Consider the following 23,120-nt stretch of genomic DNA (forward strand, 5'->3'; position numbering starts at 1 on the left):
GCCCGCTCCTCCTCCGTTTTTTTGGGGGGGCAAAATCAGCTCCCCCCGAGTGGGTTTGGTGGCACCGAGGTGGGTCTCCCCTGGCTGGTTCTCCATGTAGGCTGCGGGGAGGGTTCGTAAGGTGAGTGAGGCAGCGCATTGGCTTCGTGTTTTTTAAACGAAGAGGCAAGTGTTTCTCGTACTGGTGGGCTGGGAGGAGGAAGGAGGTTTTTTTATAGCGCTGCCTACTACACAGGGGTTTTCTCTCAGCTGATGCCTTATTTAGTTTCCTCAGTGCTTACTACGCGTACTATACTTACACCCAGAATATGCAACGTGCTTTTCAGGCGGAGTTGGTATCAAAGGCATGTGGAGTCTAAAAAGGGAAAGACTTGAAACAATGGAAAAGAATAAAACACAGAAGTAGAGGCCTAATAATACTGGGTGGTTTTTATCTTTCAGAAGGAGGTCCAAAGACTCGAGGAGGAGCTTCGGGCAGACCTTGAGGGCTGTACGCAGTGCTTATACCCTGCTGGTCAGCAGAATTTATTATACCTGCGTAGGAACACACAAAACTTCTTCCACATCCTATTTCAACTCACCCCCCCTTCTGCAAGCTAAAAAAATCCAATCTAAACATAAACCTTTCCTAGTGTAAATGCTGATGTTTCATAATGTATACATCTGTCGTGAAGAATAACCTGCCTTCTGCAGTTCGACTTGTATGTAATTGTTTTCAGCATCAGGTAGATACATTTAGCGCTTTTTCATAGCGATACAAAGCCTTCAAAGCAAAATTGATTTTAGTGATGGCAATGATAAAATACTTAGCTTGTCAAAACACCATCAAAATCACTGGATTTTTTTATGCAGACCTGTCTTTTTATTTTATTCAGAGCTAGATCATCCTCCACAGATTTAGACTTTGAAGACTGAGGTCTGGAGGATTACCAAACTGATTCAGAAGCACAAAACTGGTTGTAAAAACTGAGGAGTATTCTAGCCTGCTTGATGAGCTTTAACTTCTTGGACTTTTGAAGGTTCAGCTTGTATAGTAAGGAAGTTTGCGGGGCTCTGATCTATCTTTTGTTATTGTGGTTAACCATTTCAAGATTAAAAGTTCTTAACAGAAAAACAGTTCAAAGTTTGAAATTGCAGTAGTTCAGAAACTGAAGAAAAAACTATTAAATATCCCATTCGCACACCACAGGAGCACAAAATAGGAACAATATGAAAAACCAAGCAATTCTATGTAATATTCAATTACAGTTGGCCTAAAATAAATAATTAAAAATAGCGATGCTTGTTTTCTCATCACATGCATGAGAAGATGCTGCAGCCGGAGTAGAAACAAGTCAGACATGAAACTGTCTTTAAAACTGGGCAAGATAAATTAATGAAAGATTGCATGGGGTAGATAACAACAACAATGTGGGTTGTTATTGGTTCTGGTTTTTGTAGATAGAAAGATGGGCAAAAATGTATATCTAGCCTTTAATTTGAATTTTGGGGGAGTTTTTATTGATTTGACACGTTTCTGTAGTAGTCTCCATTGCAATATGCCTTTATTTCTGACTGACTCTGTGGTTTGGTTCTCTGCTTTTGAACTCTGGCAAACCTTTCAGTCATTGCCCTTAGAAGGATAGTATCGAAGAGGCAGCCACAAACTGTTATAATACACGCTTTTTTTCCCCCTGAAACTGTTTTGTAAAGGTGAATTCATCTTCCACAAAAAAAAAAAAAATTGCCCGTTTCAGCTGTTACGATAATACATATTAAAAGCAATACGTTTCCGCTGTAACCGTGAGCTATGCCTTGTTGTGTACATTACTGCACTGGATATAAGGTGACAGCCTGATGTTATTTGCATCTAAATGTGACTGGACAGTCAAACCTACCTATGGCCATGTGTTGGATTTCCTTTGTCTGATCTGTACGACCTATGGAGGGAATGTCTTGCTTCTGAAATAACAAGCAGAGAAACAAACATTAGAGCTCCTGAAATGATTATTTTCAGTATTACTAAAAATGCACTTGACGTGCCAGTGGAGTAACTTCCAGTGGCCTCAGGTTGCCTGTGGCAAAGGATCCTCTTTCTATAGCGTTTTACGTTGCTCTGAAACCTCATGGCTTACTGATCAGTTAGGTCAATTGAGCCATGTCAGCCTACACCACTAGAGGGATTTGTCCTGTCGTTTTAGTATGTGGATCCAATAGTTTATTTGCTTGGGGAGTGGGGAAGGGCTGCTGGTCAAAAATTGCCCGTGTTCAGCTGTTTCTCCTTGTGATCCATGAAACTCAGGCACTGACACCTGAAGAAGAACATTTTCCTCTATCTCTGCTCTATGCAAACACTTTATCATGGCTTGTGCTGCTGGGTGTTTAATTTCTGTGTGAAATGAGACCTAACAAACAGGTTGATTAGAACTCGTTACAGCTACATATGTTGGAGAAGATAGTACATATTCACTCTCATCAGTATATGCATGCAAAGGGGGAGATAAAATTGATGCAAAATCTTGAAGATGTTTTCAATACTTGGTTCTAATAACGTTAAAATAAAGGTGTATACCACAGAAATACAGCTGTTCAAATTTTACATTAGTTAGGAACCTGTGCCTCTTCTAGGATCTTATTTTACTGGGTCATAGCGTATCCAGCATCTTCAGCGTAGAATCCTGAGTCAGGGTTCTCAGCTCGAAGGGCTCACAGCCCACAATAATGTCGGCTCCCAAATATTGCAACTCCAAATGTCATTATTGGCAGCTTTCTGAAATGTCTAGTCTGTACTGGTTACAGAAAAAGGTCATTAACACCTCGAGATCCTGCAAGCCTGATCCTGCGTAACATGTAATTTATCCCATTGATTTATATGCAGATAGCATGAGTAAGATGCTAAAAGCAGGATTATAAGAGGCTGAATCAGACTCTTCGTAAAGCGCCTTGAAGTTTAAGGGCTCTTTGTGAGCACTGTTGTTGGGATGATGATAATTATGCCTGAAGTAATATCACAGAAATTTATTGGCACCTGAATGAGTGAAAAAGAGAAGTCGTTTCCTGACGTGAAGAAGGATCTGATGCAAGAAACTTGAGCAGACTTTAGCAGAACTGATTTCCTATTCATAGCTGGATAAAGCAGCAATGTCTGCGCTGAAGTTAAATGGAGTCATGCGTTTGTAAAGCATCATCAAAGGGACTCAGGTTCTAGATCCATATAAATATTCATAAACTCGACAGTGTAATGTGACTGTTCTTAGTCATAATTTCAAAGCTATTGTATGCATTTTGGCAAACGGCTGTGGTAGTGAATGTCAGCGTCACGGATTTCAGCTCTGTGGATGCTGTGAGCATCCAGCACTGAAGGGCTCAGATAGGAATGCAGCCAGCAGAATAGTGTGATAAAGGGTTGAGGGAAACAGGGGCTGCTGCGCTCAGGTATTTAGGGAAGGAGGTGCAACCTCGTGAGGAGAGGACATTCCCTGATGCAGGGGATGGTTCAGTCCCAAGCACAAATCCAGTCTGGGCAGAGAATGGATGGAGAGCAGCCCTCAGGAGGAGGACTTGGGGGTGTTGGTAGATGAGAAGCGCAATATGAGGCGGCAATGTGCACTGGCAAGCCCCCGGCATCCCGGGCTGCATCCCCAGCAGCGTGGCCAGCAGGGCGAGGGGGGATTGTGCCCCTCTGCTGCGCTCTGCTCTGGGGAGACCCCCCTGCAGTGCTGCCTCCAGCTCGGGGGCCTCAGCACAGGAGAGACATGGACCTGGTGGAGCGGGGCCAGAGGAGGCCCCGGAGCTGCTGGGAGGGCTGGAGCCCCTCTGCTGGGAGGACAGGCTGGGAGAGTTGGGGGGTTCAGCCTGGAGAAGGGAAGGCTCCAGGGAGACCTTATTGCGGCCTTCCAGTCCCTAAAGGGGCTCCAGGAAAGCTGGGGAGGTACTCTTGATCGGGGAGGGGAGCGATGGGATGAGGGCTGATGGTTTTAAACTGAGAGTGGTGAGATTTAGGATAGATCTCAGAAAGAAATGTGTTATGCTCAGAGTGCTGAGGCACTGTCACAGGTTGCCCAGTGAAGCTGTGGCTGCCCCATCCCTGGAGGTGTTCAAGGCCAGGTTGGATGGGGCTTGGAGCAACCTGGTCTGGTGGGAGGTGTCCCTGCTCATGGCAGGGGGGTTGGAACAAGATGATCTTTGAGGTCCCTTCCAACCCAACCCATTCTGTGTCCAATTCTCAAAGCAGATTTCAGGGAGGCATTTTCTTCTCCATCCTTTTCCTAGCACAAGCCTATCTGATCAGGTCTATCACATATGCATCCCTAAACCTTTCAAAACAAAAGCTGAGGCAGGTGATACCATCCACAGCAGGTCCCATTTTACCAAAATCAGGATGTTTGCTTTCTTGTAGCAGTGGGTTAAACTGAAGCTTATCTGCACCCAATGGTTACTACCCTGAAAGCAGACAGCATGCGTAGGTGTCTCCAAGCACCTGCAGCTTTCAACCCATTGTATTAGCATGAAATAAAATTGATGGCAGTTTGCACTAATTTGCAGGGCTGAAATTGGTGCGGGAGGAGATAAACCTGCTGTTCAGCCATTCCTGAGGGAGAAGCAGTTGACAGTGGGAATGGTGTGGAAGGAGAGCTCAGGTTAGTAACTTTTCCAGTCATCTGAGCTTAATTCACCCTTACATGGGAACCGGGGCCCTTACCAGCTGCAGAATGTCTGTGGTAAATGTACACCAGCTTAAGCTGAAATATCAAATGAAAATCTATCATGGGAGGGAGACTTTGCAAAAACACAAACGGGTGTGCCTCAGTCTCATTGACTTTCAAAGGAATCTGGGAGTCAGTCTGCCTTTGTGCTTTGGAAGTCTTCTCCCTGCTTTAAAAAAGGAAAAGCAAATGCCGTAACGATTCATTGTTTACACTTGTAAACAGCTTTCTCCTTAGGAAAAATACAGCAAGCTGTCTTTTTCTGCCTGCTAATTTGCATACACAGAGCTCAATGTGAAGAGACTTGCATGAACTTTGTAACAATATTTAAGTGTGTTAATCTCAATTTGGATCCTGCCTTAAAGGCTCAGTTCACTTCCTTAAATGCTGGAATCTTGTGTCATTAGAGATTCTTTCAGAGCAGCAGCTGAAGTCCAGGCAGGATGCCCTGGGGTCACCGGTCTCCCCTAGATCCAGTGTCATACCCCATATGGCTCTCAGCTGCCTTGTGTCCAAAAGCACTAAATGTCTATATTTTGGTAGCTGAATTGAGCTTAGGTGTCTGGCTTTTTTGGCTTGATGAAGTTGGGTGAGGTCATGAATCCCAACTCGTTATTCTCTTCTGCAAAGCTTCCACTCCGGTTTGAGGTCAATGAAGCTCCTGTTACGTTTCCTGTACTCACGGGGTCCATGGAACGTACGTACCTAATCGACTCTTGGATATGCTTTGACCTCAGTTGGCTGGAATTGAGACATTTATGGGAGTCAGCCTTACTTCTGGATATTATACCACTGGAGTCACCTGTCCTAAGGACAGGGCTTAGTATTGCGGCTGGTTCTCTTTAAGATCTTTATCAACAATCAGTATGAGGGGGATTGAGTACACCCTCAGTAAGTTTGCAGATGACACCAAGTTGGGCGGATGTGTCGGTCTGCTCGAGGGTAGGATGGCTCTACAGAGGGATCTGGACAGGCTGGATCGATGGGTCAAGGCCAATGGTATGAGGTTCAACAAGGCCAAGTGCTGGGTCCTGCTCTTGGGTCACACCAACCCCATGCAGTGCTACAGGCTTGGGGAAGAGTGGCTAGAAAACTGTCCGGCAGAAAAGGACCTGGAGGTGTTGGTCGACACGCAGCTGAATATGAGCCAACAGTGTGCCCAGGTGGCTAGAAAGGCCAACAGCATCCTGGCCTGTATCAGCAATAGTGTGGCCAGCAAGACTGGGGCAGTGATGGTATCCCTGTACTTGGCACTGGTGAGGCCCCACCTCGAGTATTGTGTTCAGTTTTGGGCCCCTCACAATAAGAAAGACATTGAGGGTCTTGAGCATGTCCAGAGAAGGGCAACGGAGCTGGTGAGGGGTCTGGAGCACAAGTCTTCTGAGGAGTGGCTGAGGGAACTGGAGTTGTTCAGCCTGGAGAAAAGGAGGCTGAGGGGAGACCTTCTTGCTCTCTACAACTCCCTGAAAGGAGGTTGTAGTGAGAGGTGCTCGGTCTCTTCTCCCCGGTAACAAGTGATAGGACAAGAGGAAATGGCCTCAAGTTGTGCCAGGGGAGGTTTAAGATGGGTATTAGGAAAAAAATTTCTTCACTGAAAGGGTTATCAAGCACTGGAACAGGCTTCCCCGGGAAGTGGCGGAGTCGCCGTCCCTGGAGGTATTTAAAAGATGAGTAGACGTGGTGCTGAGGGACATGGTTTAGTGGTGGGTTTGGCAGTGTTAGGTTAACAGTTGGACTTGGTGATCTTAAGGGTCTCTTCCAACCTAGATGATTCTATGATTCTCTAAGCTCCCTCTATGAAACCTGGGAAGAGAGGTATACTGGAGGATGAGAACCACAAAATGTTGGTTCTTTCCAACACTTGAAGAGGCAGCACTGAGTCTGTTTGGGACTCAAAAAAAAAAAGGCAGTATCCCTTTTCACATGGTGAGAACAGGAGCAGTGCTCCTCTCTTTATGTTCCAATCCTATCCCCCTCCCCATAAACGGAGCTGAGAAGGGGTTTGGAGGAGAACACGTCACTGGTTCTCTCCTACAACCAGCTGCTTTTGGAGAAGAGAAGGGAAGGTATTGGCAGCTTGCGGTTAAAATAAGAATCTGTACATAGTATCATGATACTGCTGTGGCACAGAGGAAAGACAGTTGTACAACAAACTCATGATTTCAACCTGACAGGAAATTTTTTTAAGTCTCCACATTTTCTGTTGCTTGACAGTCTCTGAAGCCATTGGGTGAACTAGGCAGGGCACTCCTGGTAATAGCATCTACCCTGTGCAGACAGGTGGCCATAAATAGGAAGCTTTTGGGTGTGTGCATTAGTTTGCTAACCTGTCCAGCTAAAGCTCCTCAAGCTGGGGCCTCCTCCCATCTACATTCATGCTGCTAGGGTTTCTGGCACCACTGATCTCCAGTGCCAACTCACATCATACCTCTCACACCGTTTTGGGTGTATGATGAGATGGAGACTGGGCTAAGGGTGATCAGTGATGACCTACTGCAGGAATGAAAGTCCCAATAATATATGGGTGACTTAGAGCAAATTTTGAAGGCAAAATATTAGAATCATAGAATGGAATCATAGAATGGTTTAGGTTGGAAGGGACCTTAAAGATCATCTAGTCCCAACCCCCCTGCCATGAGCAGGGACACCTCCCACCAGACCAGGTTGCTCAGAGCCCCATCCAAGCTGGCCTTGAACACCTCCAGGGATGGGGCAGCCACAGCTTCTCGGGGCAACCTGGGCCAGGGGCTCACCACCCTCACAGTGAAAAATTTCTTCCTAATATCTAATCTCAATCTCCCCTCTTTCAGTTTAAAACCATCAGCCCTTGTCCTATCGCTACATCCCCTTGTAAAAAGTTGCTCTCCAGCTTTCTTGTAGGCTCCCTTCAGACACTGGAAAGCTGCTACAAGGTCTCCCTGGAGCCTTCTCTTCTCCAGGCTGAACCCCCCAACTCTCCCAGCCTGTCCTCCCAGCAGAGGGGCTCCAGCCCTCCCAGCAGCTCCGGGGCCTCCTCTGGCCCCGCTCCACCAGGTCCATGTCTCTCCTGTGCTGAGGCCCCCGAGCTGGAGGCAGCACTGCAGGGGGGTCTCCCCAGAGCAGAGCGCAGCAGAGGGGCACAATCCCCCCTCGCCCTGCTGGCCACGCTGCTGGGGATGCAGCCTGGGATGCCGGCGGCTTTCTGGGCTGCCAGTGCACATTGCTGCCTCATGTTGAGCTTCTCATCCACCAACACCCCCAAGTCCTCCTCCTGAGGGCTGCTCTCCATCCATTCTCTGCCCAGCCTGGATTTGTGCTTGGGATTGCCCCGACCCACCTGCAGGAACTTGCGCTTGGCCTTGTTGGACTTCAAGGCCAAGTGCCAAGGCCAAAATATTGTTAAAAAATAAGAAACTGGCTGGAAGACTACCGCATCTGAAGTCTGTGAGGGGTAAGGTCTGAAGCTTTTTTACCCCCAAACCCCAGTGGGAATGGATTTAGAGGAACTGGATATTGCCAGTGTCTCACTCTTTTCTTATAACTTTCAGTTTAGGGAAGAAAGCGCCCACTGACCATTCATTCACTGTATCTTGTGTAATGAATCAGTCAGTGTCTGAGCCTGGAAGGTGATATATCCCACCCTGTGCTCTGTAAAACCCTCACCCAGCCAGTTGTGCACGGCTTGGCATTTGGTCTCATGGATAGGGAAAGCAGCTTCCTCCTATTGCTGCTCTTGGAAACCTCTGCAACAAAAGGGGAAAACCAGTAGGAGCAAGCAGAAAGTCTAAGTGGGAAGCAGGTACAGATATATTAAAATGTCAAATGTTAACAGAATTTTTTAAAAATCGAACACTTGCGATATCTTCAGTTGCACTGAACCTACAGTAGGGAAGGCAGCTGCTGTCTTCTTCCTTGATCTCCAGGAAAATGGCATATTTACCCCAAGCATATGCAAATTTTTCTACCTGGCCTGGAAATGAAGCACATTCTGCTCATGTAAAGAAACCATTGTTATATTTCTCTCATTTAGTGCAGGAAGGAGGAGGAGAGGAAAGAGATCAAGTCATTATTTACTTGGCAAAATTCCTTTGTTACTTTTCTGGGTATCAGTTAATTACCAGTGAGGTAATCAACTTACACCTCAGCCAAACTCTTTCCTTTAACAAGTCATTAATAAAGGAGACTGCTCAGACAGTTCAAATTGACTTTATTAGCACAGCTTGGATATTTCAGACCTATGAAATAAAAAGGGAGATAAAAGGAAACATGAGGAAATAGAGTAATACATTTCCACTTGCAACTTTCTTCAGGGGTGACTTGTGTCCCATGGTCATTCCTGCAGTAAATGTTTGATGATCAGCCTCAGTAGGACAGCTCATTACCAGACAAAGAAAGAAGTTTTCTGGAGCTTTTGTACTGCTAACCCTACTTTCTTGGTGGCATGAGCTCCGGAGATGTGAGTCATTTCAGCTTGTAATGCAGAAAGCCATTGCTTTATCCACCATGATGATGCTCACCCACTTCATGCATTCATATGAATGAGAGTTGGCTTCTGGGCATGGTAGTGTCCAGGTGTTTGACACACCAGACTTCATACATCTGCCATTGCAAAACTGTAGATGAGAGTGGGTCCATCATGACACACTTTTCTGAAAAGTTTCGTCCAAAAGCGTGCTGTAATTATTTAATTACAACCTAATTACAACATATGAGGCTACATCATGTACATGAATCATTTTGTGAATTCTGTCTGTGTTAAAGTATTATGGCTGCAATAGTAAGTCAGTGTGATCATAGAATCATAGAATGGTTTAAGTTGGAAGGGACCTTAAAGATCATCAAGTTCCACCCCCCCTGCTATGGGCAGGGACACCTCCCATCAGACCAGGTTGCTCCAAGCCCCATCCAACCTGGCCTTGAACACCTCCAGGGATGGGGCAGCCACAGCTTCTCTGGGCAACCTGGGCCAGGGGCTCAGCACCCTTACAGTAAAGAATTTCTTCCTAATATCTAATCTAAATCTCCCCTCTTCCAGTTTAAAACCATCAGGCCTCGTCCCATCGCTCCCCTCCCTGATCAAGAGTCCCTCCCCAGCTTTCCTGGGGCCCCTTTAGGTGCTGGAAGGGGCTATAAGGTCTCCCTGGACCCTTCTCTCCATGCTGGACAACCCCAAGTCTCTCAGCCTGTCCTCCCAGCAGAGGTGCTCTAGCCCTCTGATCATCTGCGTGGCCTCCTCTGGCCCCGCTCCAACAGGTCCATGTCCTTCTTATGTTGGGGACTCCAGACCTGGATGCAGTACTCCAGGTGGGGTCTCCCCAGAGCAGAGTGCAGCAGAGGGGCACAATCTTCTCCCTCGCCCTGCTGGCCATGCTGCTTCTGATGCAGCCCGGGATGCCGGGGGCTTGCTGGGCTGTGAGTACACATTGCTGGCTCATGTTGAGCTTCTCATCCACCAACAACCCAAAGTCCTCGTCCTGAGGGCTGCTCTCCAGCCATTCTCCACCCAGCCTGTGATATAATACCAAATTATTGTCTCAGACAACTTCTCTCTGTACTGAGTGCTGAGCATGGCAGCTGTGGACAGTCTGAATCACTCGATGATTTTCTGAGTTCAAATGGAAGGTGTGACCTAAAAGTCAGGCAACGCTAATACATGGTTTAAACTTGATGCAATATGCTTAGCACAAGCCATGGAGCACCCTCTGTGTACGCTGTGTGATTTCTGTCGTCCATATTAATAGTTTTGTAGCTTTCTGGTAGAACCTGAGTACTGCATCCAGCTCTGCAGTCCTCAACATAAGAAAGACATGGACCTGCTGGAGCGTGTCCAGAGGAGAGCCACGAGGATGATCCGAGAGCTGGAGCACCTCTCCTATGAGGAGAGGCTGAGAAAGCTCGGGCTGTTCAGCCTGGAGAAGAGAAGGCTCCGGGGAGATCTTATTGTGGCCTTCCAGTACCTAAAGGGGGCCTACAGGAGAGCTGGGGAAGGACTTTTTACTAGGGCGTGTAGTGACAGGACAAGGGGGAATGGCTTCAAACTGGAAGAGGGCAGGTTTAGATTAAACATTAGGAAGAAGTTTTTCACTTTGAGGGTGGTGAGGCACTGGAACAGGTTGCCCCGAGAGGTTGTTGAGGCCCCATCCCTGGAGGTGTTCAAGGCCAGGCTGGAGGTGGCCTTGGGCAACCTGGTCTGGTGGGAAGTGCCCCTGCCCATGGCAGGGGGGTTGGAACTGGATGATCTTCAAGGTCCTTTCCAACCTAAACCATTCTATGATTCTACGAACCTGGGGTGTGACTATCTCAGGAAAGGGATATGGTGACTCTGCCTTGCAGGTAGTACTTCAAAAACCTAGTCTAGGTTTCTCACGTGTAAAATAAGAAAAGGAATAACCACTTCTGGTCCTGGAGCTGGCTTTTTTCTAGGATCATCGCTGAACAAGGCTGGGAGTCTGTACTAGTCTAGGATTGAAATGTCTGCATTGCTTCTGCCATCCAAACCACGTGCATCATCAGGTACGACCGATACAGGTTAGCGGACTGCTGATACTTGAAGTAAAGGGGAATAGAATTCAGCAAGGGTCCAGCTCAGATCAGCTGCTCTCTCGTGGCAATTTTCCCAAGGAAAGCTGCGATGCGCTCAGAGGTCAGTGCCCTACATCAGCCCATTTGATCAAAGGCTAAGCAATGTTTCTGCATTACTTAATATATTTTTGGATGCCATCAGAGCAAAGATGCTATATGCTATTGAGCGGTCCTGATGTACCAGATCTAACCAGAAAGACCTTAACACGTTCCTTCTTGTATTCCCCATTTAAAAGGAACATTTCTACCCACTGCTTCCATTGCCAGAGACTCTGCGCTATTCACATGACCATCTCCATTTTTAAAGCCAACGCTCTCTGAAGGCTTTGGAGGCCAGACTGCTAATCTCTTGACAAGCAAGTGTATTTCTTGACGGTGTGATTGGTGTTGGCCCATCGCCCTTAATGGCTTGGCCCTCTGACAGCTGGCAGTGATTTTCTGACGGCTGGAGCCCCAGTCACATGCCCCCTGACAGCAGCAGAATAATATTCTCATGCCTGCAATAATGGCAAATGCGTTCGGAAAGCTCATGAATAAAATTCCCTTCTCTGTCTCTTTTTATAACTCTGACATGCTTTTCTGTTGCCCAGTTTCTCCTCGTTCTTTGTTTTTTTTAACCTCCCTCCCCCTCCGCAGTTATTTCTCCCACTCTATTATTATTCCTCGTGTTATCAGAGTGGCAGAGACAGACACTTCTAATTTCTTCCCTGCTCGAGGCTCAGTGCTCTTTCTTTTGGTCTTTGAGCAATATTCCCCAGATACTGTTGGCAGGAGGCTGAGTCCTGTGTGAAACTGCCATGCAGAGCCCCTCTTATTTTGCTCCTACCAGCTTCTAACAATGCCAGTTCCGTCTTCCGTCGCCCTCGCTTGCCAGCTTTGATATTTATTTTCAAAACATGCCTTTGACTCTTGTGTTTTCTCAGGAAAGTTTGGACCTGGTTCCACAAACCTGACATACCTCCTAATTCAAAGCGCGGGGAGGAACCTCGGGTACAGGGAGGCAGGGGAAAGGGAGAGAGGGAGCCATGGTGTAAAAGCTGATTTTGATTTTTGCCTATAGCTCATGGAAAGCATGGTTTGGCCTCGGCTGAGCAGGAGGAGGTGGCTGGGACTTACAGCTCAGCTACATGTCGGAGCAGGAGTCACAGAATCACAGGATGGTCAGGGTTGGAAGGGCCCTCTGGAGCTCCCCCAGTGCCACCCCCTGCCAGAGCAGGTACACCTACAGCAGTTCCACAGGATGGCGTCCAGGCGGGTTTGGAATGGCTCCAGAGTGGGAGACTCCCCCACCTCTCTGGGCAGCCTGTGCCACTGCTCTGTCACCCTCACAGCAGAGAAGTTCCTCTTGATGTTTATTTGGAACTTCCTATGTTAAAGTTTGTGCCCGTTACCTCTTGTCCTGTCACTGGGCACCACTGAAAAAGGACTGTTCCCATCCCCCGGCACCCTACCTTTAAGTATTTATAAGCATTGATAAGATCCCCCCTCAGTCTTCTCTTCTCCAGACTAAAAAGCCCCAAGTCCCTCAGCCTTTCCTCATAACAAAGATGCTCCAATCCCCTCATCATCTTTCTAGCCCTTTGCTGGACCCTCTCCAGCAGATCCCTGTCCTTCTTGACCCGGGGAGCGCCAAACTGGACACAGCACTACAGATGTGGCCTCGCCAGGGCAGAGTAGAGGGGGAGGATGACCTCGAGGAAGTGGAGTCTGGGGATCTTCTTCATGGGACTTATTGTCCCAGAGAAACTGGCCGTAGGAGGGAGGGGACTGCTGCCAGCATGTAGAAAACTTCCTGTTTCAGCAATCTGAGATGAAAGATTAATGTCTCAATTCTCTAGGGGTTCTGTTAAGATGGGAAAATAGATTATCTCCCTGTTTGCATTACCCCCCTCAAAACGAACCTGCGTCACAAAACAGAGTCCTACTTCTTTTTCAAAGGTGGGATGACGCTGTACAAACCGAACGGGTACGGTTGTGCCTAACAACACCCCACCCCGGCCACCCTCCCTTATTCTGTGATACCTGTTTTACCGTTGCAGTTGTTTAGCGGTGGTCAGTGGTGCTCAACGGGTCTGTCTCCAAGGCTGGAGCCGTTCCTGAGCTGTGCTTGCTCTCTGAAAAGAGGACTCAGACTCATAAGTCTCGCAGTGTGGGCACTTTGCTGGCTCTGAGCCCGCCTGCAGCAGAAGTTCAAAACTTCCACCCCGTGTTTAGGAATAGCTGAGCTGAGAAAACCACTTCCTTGCCAGTTCCCGTGTCCTCCTCTGGGTAACGTGAACAAGAACTGGGACCTTGTCGTGGTTTAAGCCCGGCTGGCAGCTAAGCGCCACGCAGCCGCTTGCTCATCTGCCCCCCAGGGTGGGATGGGGGAGAGAATTGGAAGAGTAAAAGTAAGAGAAAACTCGTGGGTTGAGGTAAAGGCAGTTTAATAGGTAAAGCAAAAGCCACACATGCAAAACAAGGAATTCGTGCACTACTTCTCATCGGCAGGAGGGGAAGTTCAGTCATCTCCAGGAAAGTAGGGCCCCATCACACCTAACGGTTACTTGGGAAGACAAATGCCATCACTCCGAACATCGCCCCCCCCTTTCCTTCTTCTTCCCCAGCTTTATAGGCTGAGCATGACGTTGCATGATATGGAATATCCCTTTGGTCAGCTGGGGTCAGCTGTCCCAGCTGGGTCTTCTCCCAACTTCTTGTCTCCCCCGGTCCTACTCGCTGGTGGGGCGGTGTGCGGAGCAGAAGAGGCGGTGACTCTGTGTAAGCACTGCTCAACAATAACGAAAACACCCTTGTGTTATCAACACTGTTTCCAGTACAAATCCAAAATGTAGCCCCATAGGAGCTACTATGCAGAAAATTAACTCTACCCCAGCCAAAACCAGCACAGACCTGCATGACTACACCAAACGTGGGCTCTAGCCTTCCTTTCACAGCTCTGCCCCGGGCTGTGCATGCATGTGTGAAGAACGTGGGCATCAGCCTGGTCTTGAAAATGGGCTTAAACACGACAGCCTTTGGGACCATTTATACATCGGACAAGAGCAACGCGGGTGGAGAGACAAGACCTTCAGTATTCCTAAATCTTGTTGCAAAGGAGATCCACAGCCAGGGTACAAAATTCCTTTGGCTCACAAAGACATGTCAGAAATAGCTGTTTTAGGTAATAGCAGTGTAACTTGGGTGTTCAACCCCTATAAGGGAGAGGGAGATGAGGCTCCTGCATTGAATGAGCTTTTCTGGGCTTGGCTGTGATTTCTCTTCGTCTTTGTGCTGCTTAGTAGGGGCACTAGTTCCTACTGGCTTGTGCCGGTGAGGGAGAAAAGGAGGACAGCTTTATGTCCCACCTGAGTCTAGGTCAGCCCTGGAAGAACTTCCATGCACTGCAGGACCTCTTTTCCTGGGGTTTCTGAGAAAAACCTGCAAGGTGCTGTAGCCTGAGCTCTCCCAAAGGCAAGAATATGCTTTTTGGAAGTGTTTGGGGGAACTCCAGGAGAACAGCTTCCTTTGGAGGCACGGAAATCGCTGCAGCCAGGTGGGTGAGCTGAAACAAGTGACTCCCTGGAGCCCCCATCATTGTTCTCAGGAGTGTAGTTAGGACAAGCTTCTGTTCTGTGCTGCTTGGGTGTCTCAAATTAGGAGAAACACCCTGTAATTTCCTCCCATTGCTCCACTATGCTGCTGCTAACAAGGGGCTGCCACAGGGGATCTCACTTTATTTTATATAGAGACTTTCACATGGGCTGTCTTCCAAAATGCTCGGAGTTACCTCAAGGGTGTTTTTAACTGGGCATTTGCTCTCTAGAGCATTTACTGGTGGTCCAGAGAGATGATCTGGCATCATGAGAGGACCTTGGTCCACCTTGGTTTTCAGTTCTCAGATACTGGGATGCTGTAGGATGAAGCAGACCAGAGCCCAGTGCTTTCCTGGACTCTGGGCATCGTAGTACCACTGGGATGTCTTGTCTTCTGTAAGGGTGTGCTGTGATCCAGTATTGCTGCTGGTGGCAACAGACCGTCAGCTTTGTACCGAGTTTGCAAGGCCTCAGGACTGAGCCTTGCCAGGTTGTCTCTCTGAACGTTTTTTCACCCGCCTAAGCTTTGTTTTACTTCGTTTGGCTGTGACAGCAATTTCTCTGATTGACCAGGTGTCTGCAGCTAATTTGCTATACTTTTGTATAGCCATAGTTTACATGAGCAGCAGTAACAAGCGGTTATTTTATGAAAAACAAGACACAGCTCTAACAGAATGATGTATTATAGAGAAATACAGGGCTGGTACAATAGCAGAGACCTTGAGCCGTGGAGACAGAGGATGCAGTGCTGAGGAGTGTCGGCACGGTATGACAGAAGATGGGGGATGGGCTGGCACTGGGGACCTCGTGGCTATAGCCAACTCAGCCATGGGTAGTTACAGAAATGTCGACCTGGATCTGGGCAAAACTAGTTTTACGGGTAACAAGGAAATAGTATCTAAGATACATAACATATGTAAATTCGGATGCAACCTGGAACTGTAGACTCATGAAGAAAGACAAAGGTGTAAAATCATATTAACAAGCATATAAAAATGACCCAAAGTGGATTTTAGAGTGATGAAGGATAAAGCAGTAACATAAACAGCGTATTCTTCCCAGTGAAGGGCACCAGAGGCTGATGGCTTACGGTGTTACCCTCTCCAGCCGTTCAAAGTTACTGATATTACTGATATTATTATTATAGTTACTGATATAGACCCAATGGAGCAACAGAGCCTAACACAGATAAAGAGCTAGAAACTAAACTAATACAATTTTAATTGTATTATTAATATCATTGAAACTTTTTCTGTACAGAATTACTCTGCACGGAATTATTAGTCTTTCTTTTTTCTCTAGTAAGACTAATAATAATTTGAGAGTAATAATAATTAGAGAGTTTTCAGTTATACTAACAATAAGTTTTTGTCTTTGCCTACCTATATGGCGTGCTTCCTCTTTGCCCGTGCACAACATTGGGATTATAACAATTCAGAGGCTGAATTTTTTTGGATGAAATACAAATATCTACAGAGTAGGTGTTTCCATCCAAGCTGGTTACCACACATGCCCATTATTGTCAACGGACACTATAATTTAATCTTAAAGTAGAAGTCTAAAAAGGGGTCAGATTAATCATGCTGTAAGACTGTCTCTTTTTTGTGTGTTAATTATACACAGAACCCAGGCTGACTAGCTTAGATGGAATTGGTTTAAGACTTCAGATGTCTTGAAATGATGTGAATCCAGCCCAGAAGTGCATATTTTACTGACTTCACACAATTTTGTTTGCAGACCTGAGATGTCCTCGAGGCAGGTGATCCTGGAAGCCCTTCTTAGAAGGATCTGTTGATCACATAGTGTTTCTGCAAGGGTAAGGGGGGGCATACAGAAGCAGCTGACCAGGCAGCTGACAGATGGGATCAGGTCCCATTTGGGAAGCTAGGATTTCCTCGAGGTTTCCTCAAGCCAACGCCAGAGCATGGTCTTGTATTTAAATAAGTGAATTTGGATGCAAATGTAGGCTGCAGCTGAGACGCTGAGTAGCATAGGCATAGCTGTGCTGGTGAACGACAGCCACAGCTACACTTGTGTTCAGTTTCCTACTATCAGGCTGAATTTGTTAGCATGACTTTGCAGTTAGTTATCGAATCTGAGGCACCTAAAAAGACCCAGTACTCAGAAAACACTATTCCTTTCCAAGACCATTGAGACACTGATGTTACAGAGAGCTTCCACATCAACAAACCAGCTTGTCTGTGCGAATGGATGCAATTCCAGGGATGGACATGCATAGGAGTTGTCTAGGCTGGAGCTCAGGCTTTGAAGATCATTTCCTACCTGTCTGAAACATCTCTCACTGAACATACCAGTCCCTCTCTGTTCCTTTATTGGATGTATTTACTTTACTCCCCTTGCTGGCTGGTAAGACCTGATGGCCTGGCCCTGGTCTGATTCAGACCTTACAGCCCTTGTCCAGGGTCCCTGATGGACCCTGACTTAATATAGAATCACGGAATTATAGAATCATTTGGGTTGGAAAAGACCCTTAAGATTATCAAGTCCATCCATAAACTCGACACTGCCAAGTCCACCACTAAACCATGGCCCTCAGCACCATGTCTACACCTCTTCTAAATACCTCCAGGGATGGTGATTCCACCCCTTTCTTGGGCAGCCTGTTCCAGGGCTTGACAACCCTTTCTGTGAAGAAATTTTTCCTGATATTGAAGCTAAACCTCCCCTGGCGCAACTTGAGGCCATTTCCTGTTGTCCTATCACTTGTTACCTGGGAAAAGGGGTTTCTATTATAAGGGGGTTATCTTTCACGCTGTGATTCCAAGTGCCTTGTCAGAAGACAGCACCATATTGCAGGAGGCCCCTGCAGCACGCAGAGATGGAGTCAAGATAGTTCAACTCAAAGATCAGGCTTTGAATCCTGGCATCCTCTGAATCTCAGGAGCCTTCATTTCTCCATGAGGCTGTGGTTCCCACCCTGCGTTCCTCCTGCCATTCATCAGACCTTCCTGGTTTAGGAATAGCATCAAGCAGGAGCTCTCAGGATGGCTTACATCTTCCGTGTGCATTACTCTATGGATGGAGAATGTGTCGCAGTGCACTGCAATGAATAGCAAGGTTAGTGCCTGAAAACAACTCTGCTGAACATCTTCTACGAATGTGGTCAGGACAGGGGGAACCAGAAGGCCTTTCCTCCAGGAGAGTTTCTTTGCATGAAAAGGCAACTGTTCTCCGAAGCGGGGAAACCTACAACGTTTCCTTTGCTTTGTAACTTGAAATTGAAATTTGCAGTGGAGAGCAGCCATTTCGCAGTGCAGCCTGTGTTAATCAATTGTCCCACATAGCGCTTTTTAATTAAACAGACAACTGGAGTGAATTAGGGCAGGGACAGATGCATGTGGAAATTTAGATTGCAGATGATCGTGGGCTGATGCAGTGAATGCTAGCAGTCAGGAGCTCTCAGATCTGTCACCATCTCAGTCACAAAACCTTCTGTGTGACCTTGGGCACATTTGTAGCCTTGAATCTTCACATATCCCTCACCTACACAATGTATATAGGTCTTCGGGACCCTGTCTGCAACTTTACGTGGTACCTTCCCTTAGGGACTGAATTGTGATTTGGGTTGCCGCCGTGCTACAAAGAGATATTGCAAAAATGCTGTAACACTGCAACTGTTGGAAATATTCTGTGTGCAGGTAGATAGAAGATAGTTACCTAAAAGCTCTCCTGTGGGATATGAGGATAAAGCACGCTGAATCAGATTGGTTCGCGGTTTACATCCACTAAAGATTAATTGATCTCTACCCTACTGATTCACAGCCATTTATTTCGTCCATCTTTGCTTCAAACTAAAGTTGCCTTGTGTTAACTGGGAATGTATGTTTGCTGGCGTCAGGTCTGAAATTGGTTAGCGGTAAATACATAAGAGTTGCCAATAGGAATGTCTCAGCAATAAATGCCCTGTGTTGGGACAGGGCCACTTGTGAAGGTGGTCATATTAATGGTGTGATATTGCTGGAGTGTTTGCTGATTATTGGACATCACTCTGTGAATCCCAAAGCCTGGTATGGATTCCTGAACTTACTCATCCAAAATTGCGTAACATTTCTTAGAACTATTTTTTGTTTGCACTGAAGACCAGCATTTGCATCTAAAATCGGAGTCTTACTGAGCTGGTCAATGTAGAATCATAGAATCATGAGACTGTTTAGGTTGGAAAAGACCTTCAAGATCATCAAGTCCAACCATAAACCTAACACTGCCAAGTCCACCACTAAACCATGTCCCTCAGCACCACATCTACCCATCTTTTAAATACCTCCAGGGATGGTGAATCAACCACTTCCCTGGGCAGCCTGTGTACAGGTTGTCCCTCCTGCCAAAAGTGTATGGTTTGACAGAAAAGACAGAGGGGAGGGAGACAGGACGTCTGTGGAGACAGGGTTATCCACCCCTGCACTACACAGCAAGTCAAGTGACCAAATGACCAGAGCTTTTCTCTCTGGTGCTCAGTCTCATCCAACTGATGGTGCATGTTCTTCTCCATGTTTCCAGTTCTTCTGTTTCAGATGTGCTTTCAGGATGGTCTGTTGGTGGCCACCATGTGAGCCCAATATCCCAATATCCCTACCATATCTCAACTGAACAGGGGTGGTTGAAGCAGCTTGCTGGTTCTCAACTCAAGCCATGCTTCCCCTTGACAGTTATGTGATTAAAACACCAGTAAATTCTGTAGGACTTTTCTTCTTTTTTTTTTTTTTTCCCCATAAGAGGTGCAGCAGGTTCTCATATTCCAACTTTTTTTTTTTTACAGCCAAGACAATTAGAAATATACTTAAAAATTCAGACTGAGAGTCCTCTGTATTCACACAATCCCAAGAGTTGGGACTCACCCCCCCTTCCAGCTTTGCCTCCTCACCTTCCCACCGTGTAGGATGCACAGGAGCACAGAGGAAGATGAAAACAGTGAAAGCCTCAACAGATAATGATTTGGTGACTCATATTTGATGAATGCCTCACAACCAGCTTTACGTGGGGCTGCAGTAGTTTAACTGCTTCAGCCCACTTTGCTTCTAAGGCAGAGAGACAACAGTCCCTTCTGCTTTGTGGCAGCAACGCTTCCAGTGCCAAGTGTTGTGCTTTGTTAATCCGAGTGTATCAAGAGACAACTGCCTTTTGCTATTTGCAGCACGTAAAAATCAATATGCCGCTTACATATCCTCTCTGACTGTCATCCCAGACACTTCTGCTCTGCTATTACGTGCAGAAAGTTTACCTCCTTCAAGCAGAACGCTGTCTATTTTCTGCGTGAACGCGAGAAATGATCCACCATTATGGCCCCGTCTAAATTATAGGTGTGAGAAAAGGATTTATGAAGAATATTGCAGGATGGGTGGCTTGTGAAAACAGAGTACTGGTGCCCGTGAACAAGAATATCCTTTCTATTTCCACAGCCCTAAGCTTTTACTGAGAAGCAAATTTTGTCTGTACACCTCAACTGTAAGGTGTTTGTAAACCTTTCTCTTGGAGGTGTGGTGGCATAGGGGAGGGCAAGATGAGATCCAAGAGCCAAGAATCCCTCGTATACACCTGTCCTATCTGCTCTGCAATACAGTGGGCTATTTCAGGGCTGAAGAGCCAAGCTGTTGTTGAAAGCCATTATGGCCTGTGGGACTTTGGTCTTAAATATAGGATAGAGGGGAGAGATGCATGGAAAGGGAGCAAAGGAGAGAAAAGATGGTTGGAGAAATGACTGAGAATGCCCTATGGAGAATGAGCTGCTTTGAAGTACCTACTGACAAGAACAGTGCATGTAGACACCTAATTTAGATATCTGAATCTTGGACCAGGAAAATCTTGGAAGAAAAAAGCCAACACAGATGCTAAGGGACACACAAGAAGGCTCAGAGGCCAGGTCCCCTTGGCAGAGTGGGGAAACTGAGATACCTGTATAGTGGGAGGGCAGGCGGGCAGTAGAAAATGGGAGCCACCAAGCTAGGTAGTGGGCAAAATCCTCTGCTCTCTGGGATAGATGTGCCACACTGAGGTCTCCCTCATATGGCACGTAGATCCCAGGTCCTCTTCCAAAGTGGAGCAGACAGGGAGGTTGTTGGTTTCTTTCCACCTTTTATCTGCTGCCCCAGAGGCCAGAAGCACCTTGGAAAGACAGAGGTTCAACTCCTTCCCTTTGCAGCAAGGATTTCTACCCAAACCGGGGAAATCTGTTTATCAACAGCCTGCTGGTCCCGGGGATGGGGTGGAAGTGGTCCACCCTCCCTCCCAGTGACGCACAGCAATTCAGCAGCAAAGGCATTGTATTGAAACAATCCCAAATCCTTGCTGGGATAGTGGGCTCACCCAAACAAGCCTGTTCCGTCCCTCCTTGGGTATGGTAGGAGCCATCATCCATCATCCCCTTCTCCATCCCTTGTCCTCTCTGCCAGGTAGATGACACCCACCCCACCTCAGTGCTCATTCCAATTGCCACGAAAGGACCAGGTTTTGCCTGTTTTCCCTTGCTCCATTCCCCCATGGAGGCTGAAAGGAGGCTTTGGGGTTTCTCCAGCCGCCCTTCTCTGCGCTCAGCAATGCCTCCTTGGCTCCGAGCCCACCCCGGCTCCTTCAGGGAGAAGGTGCCAGCAGATGGTGCTCTAAGACCCCAAATTTCGCTCTTCTGCCCCACATCCCAGGGCAGGGGCACGTTTGCAGAAGCACCGCACAGCTCCCTCTCTGCTCAGGTCTTTCCCACCCTGAGCGCTGCACTTTGAAGTTTCTGTAGGGTCAAATGCTCAAGGCAAAGTTTCAAAGTTATTGCATGTTATAACATCTTCCAGCTCCATCCATTCCCCAGGGCCTTTCATACCAGTAGCATTTTTCCATGGCAGGTGGGATATCCAAGCTAAGACAAAAATGATATTAACTTCCTTCATCAGAGTTGATCTGTTCTGGAGAAGCTCAATTAATTCTTTCCTCTAACTTTCTCATAGAAAGTTGTGTCCTGTATCTTATGGCCATATCCTTGCACCGTATTGACTTGAGGACAGTGCTTTGGTGAGGCAGTCCAGCTCAGAGATGTTCCCAGTAATCCGCAGGGATGGACAAAGCCATTTTTCTGATAAAAAGACAGATTTGAAGGCCAAAAAAAAAAGCAGTTCAGCTGATGACAATATACCCCGGACTCGGGCAAAAAAAAGGCAGTGCTGGGGAGAGTGAGTTATAGCTGTGCTCTGTAGTTTATGGGAGAAGTAAGGTCTATGTTTACAAAGCAAGAAGAAGAGTGTAAGAAAGTGCTTTTAAGCTGTCAGCTATTTATGTCCCTTGCTTGTTTAATTATGGACTAAATATAACGGTGGTAGAGACCAGAGACTGCAAGTACTCGATGCCTCAGCACAGAAGCAGTGTGGAAACTTTCAAATTGTGCTGCGCTACTGTTTGATTTACAGTGATGATTTGTGGGGAAGTGATAGCAAGAGGGGGAGGTTTGTCTGCATTACCTGGGGCATGGTTGCTTGGGTGTTTGGGCTGGGAGGTCAGAAAGTAAGTTTTGTGCCCCTGAAGCTTCTGAGTCCTTCTGTTCAATAGCTGCTCTGAATACATTTATCATTTTGCAGGGGATCACCCAAGCTCCCATTACAGTATCAACTCTTCCTTGCTGGAAACTGTCACTGGTGCTCACTCAAGAAAAGCCAACACTTTGCTCCAAAACTCACAACGGGTTGTCGTGGCCAAATCTACCAAAATCACTTTTCCCCACCAAAACGCAGCTGTCTCTGAGATAAACCACAGCAGGGGTTTAATGCTGTGCGAGAAGGCTCGTGCGTCCTGCTGGAACTGTAAGGGGGAATTTGGGTTAGCAGGATATAATTACCAGAGCTGGAGTTTGACTGCGTGACCAGAGCTAACATCCTTTCACTCCAGAAAATTGCTGTGAAGGATTTCAGGCGAATATGGGTCTCGTTCCCGAGGCCCGTCCTGGAGATGGCAGCTCCCGCGGCGGCCGTAGCATCCATCATGGGAGGAGGAAGATGCTGGAAATGCTGCTTAGGAAGCCCCGCAATCCTCCTGCACCTTTGCTTTGGGGAAGAAGCTGGGGGAAGAAACAAGCAATTTGATAGAAAACTGAGAAATTTCGCCAGTAATGAGATAGCTGTCAACACTCCCTGCAGATAACCTCACGACAGCAGAATTATTTATAGACAGAAGTGTCTAAGAACTTATTTTCTTTGACACCGCGGCTGTGGCAGAGTAATGGATAGCTCTACAGGACGGGTTTTCAAAACCACTCAATTAGGAGCAATGAGGTGCAAAATTACATGTGCAAAGAGATGGAAACGTA

The 23,120-nt window shown here is 47.0% G+C and overlaps 1 protein-coding gene across 1 annotated transcript in view; it reads right to left on the reverse strand.

Annotated features, from left to right (window-relative positions):
* The window catches only part of ACER3 (alkaline ceramidase 3), a 79,659-nt gene extending 56,865 nt beyond the window's left edge, over positions 1 to 22,794 (reverse strand). Inside the window, exon 1 of the mRNA XM_009881257.1 lies at positions 22,653 to 22,794. Within this exon, the coding sequence (XP_009879559.1) occupies positions 22,653 to 22,794 (142 nt within the window). The remainder of the gene's footprint in view (positions 1 to 22,652) is intronic.
* Positions 22,795 to 23,120: the final 326 nt, after the last annotated feature.

The sequence above is a fragment of the Charadrius vociferus genome, unplaced genomic scaffold (assembly GCF_000708025.1).
Source record: "Charadrius vociferus isolate BGI_N301 unplaced genomic scaffold, ASM70802v2 scaffold1, whole genome shotgun sequence".
NCBI lineage: Eukaryota > Metazoa > Chordata > Aves > Charadriiformes > Charadriidae > Charadrius > Charadrius vociferus.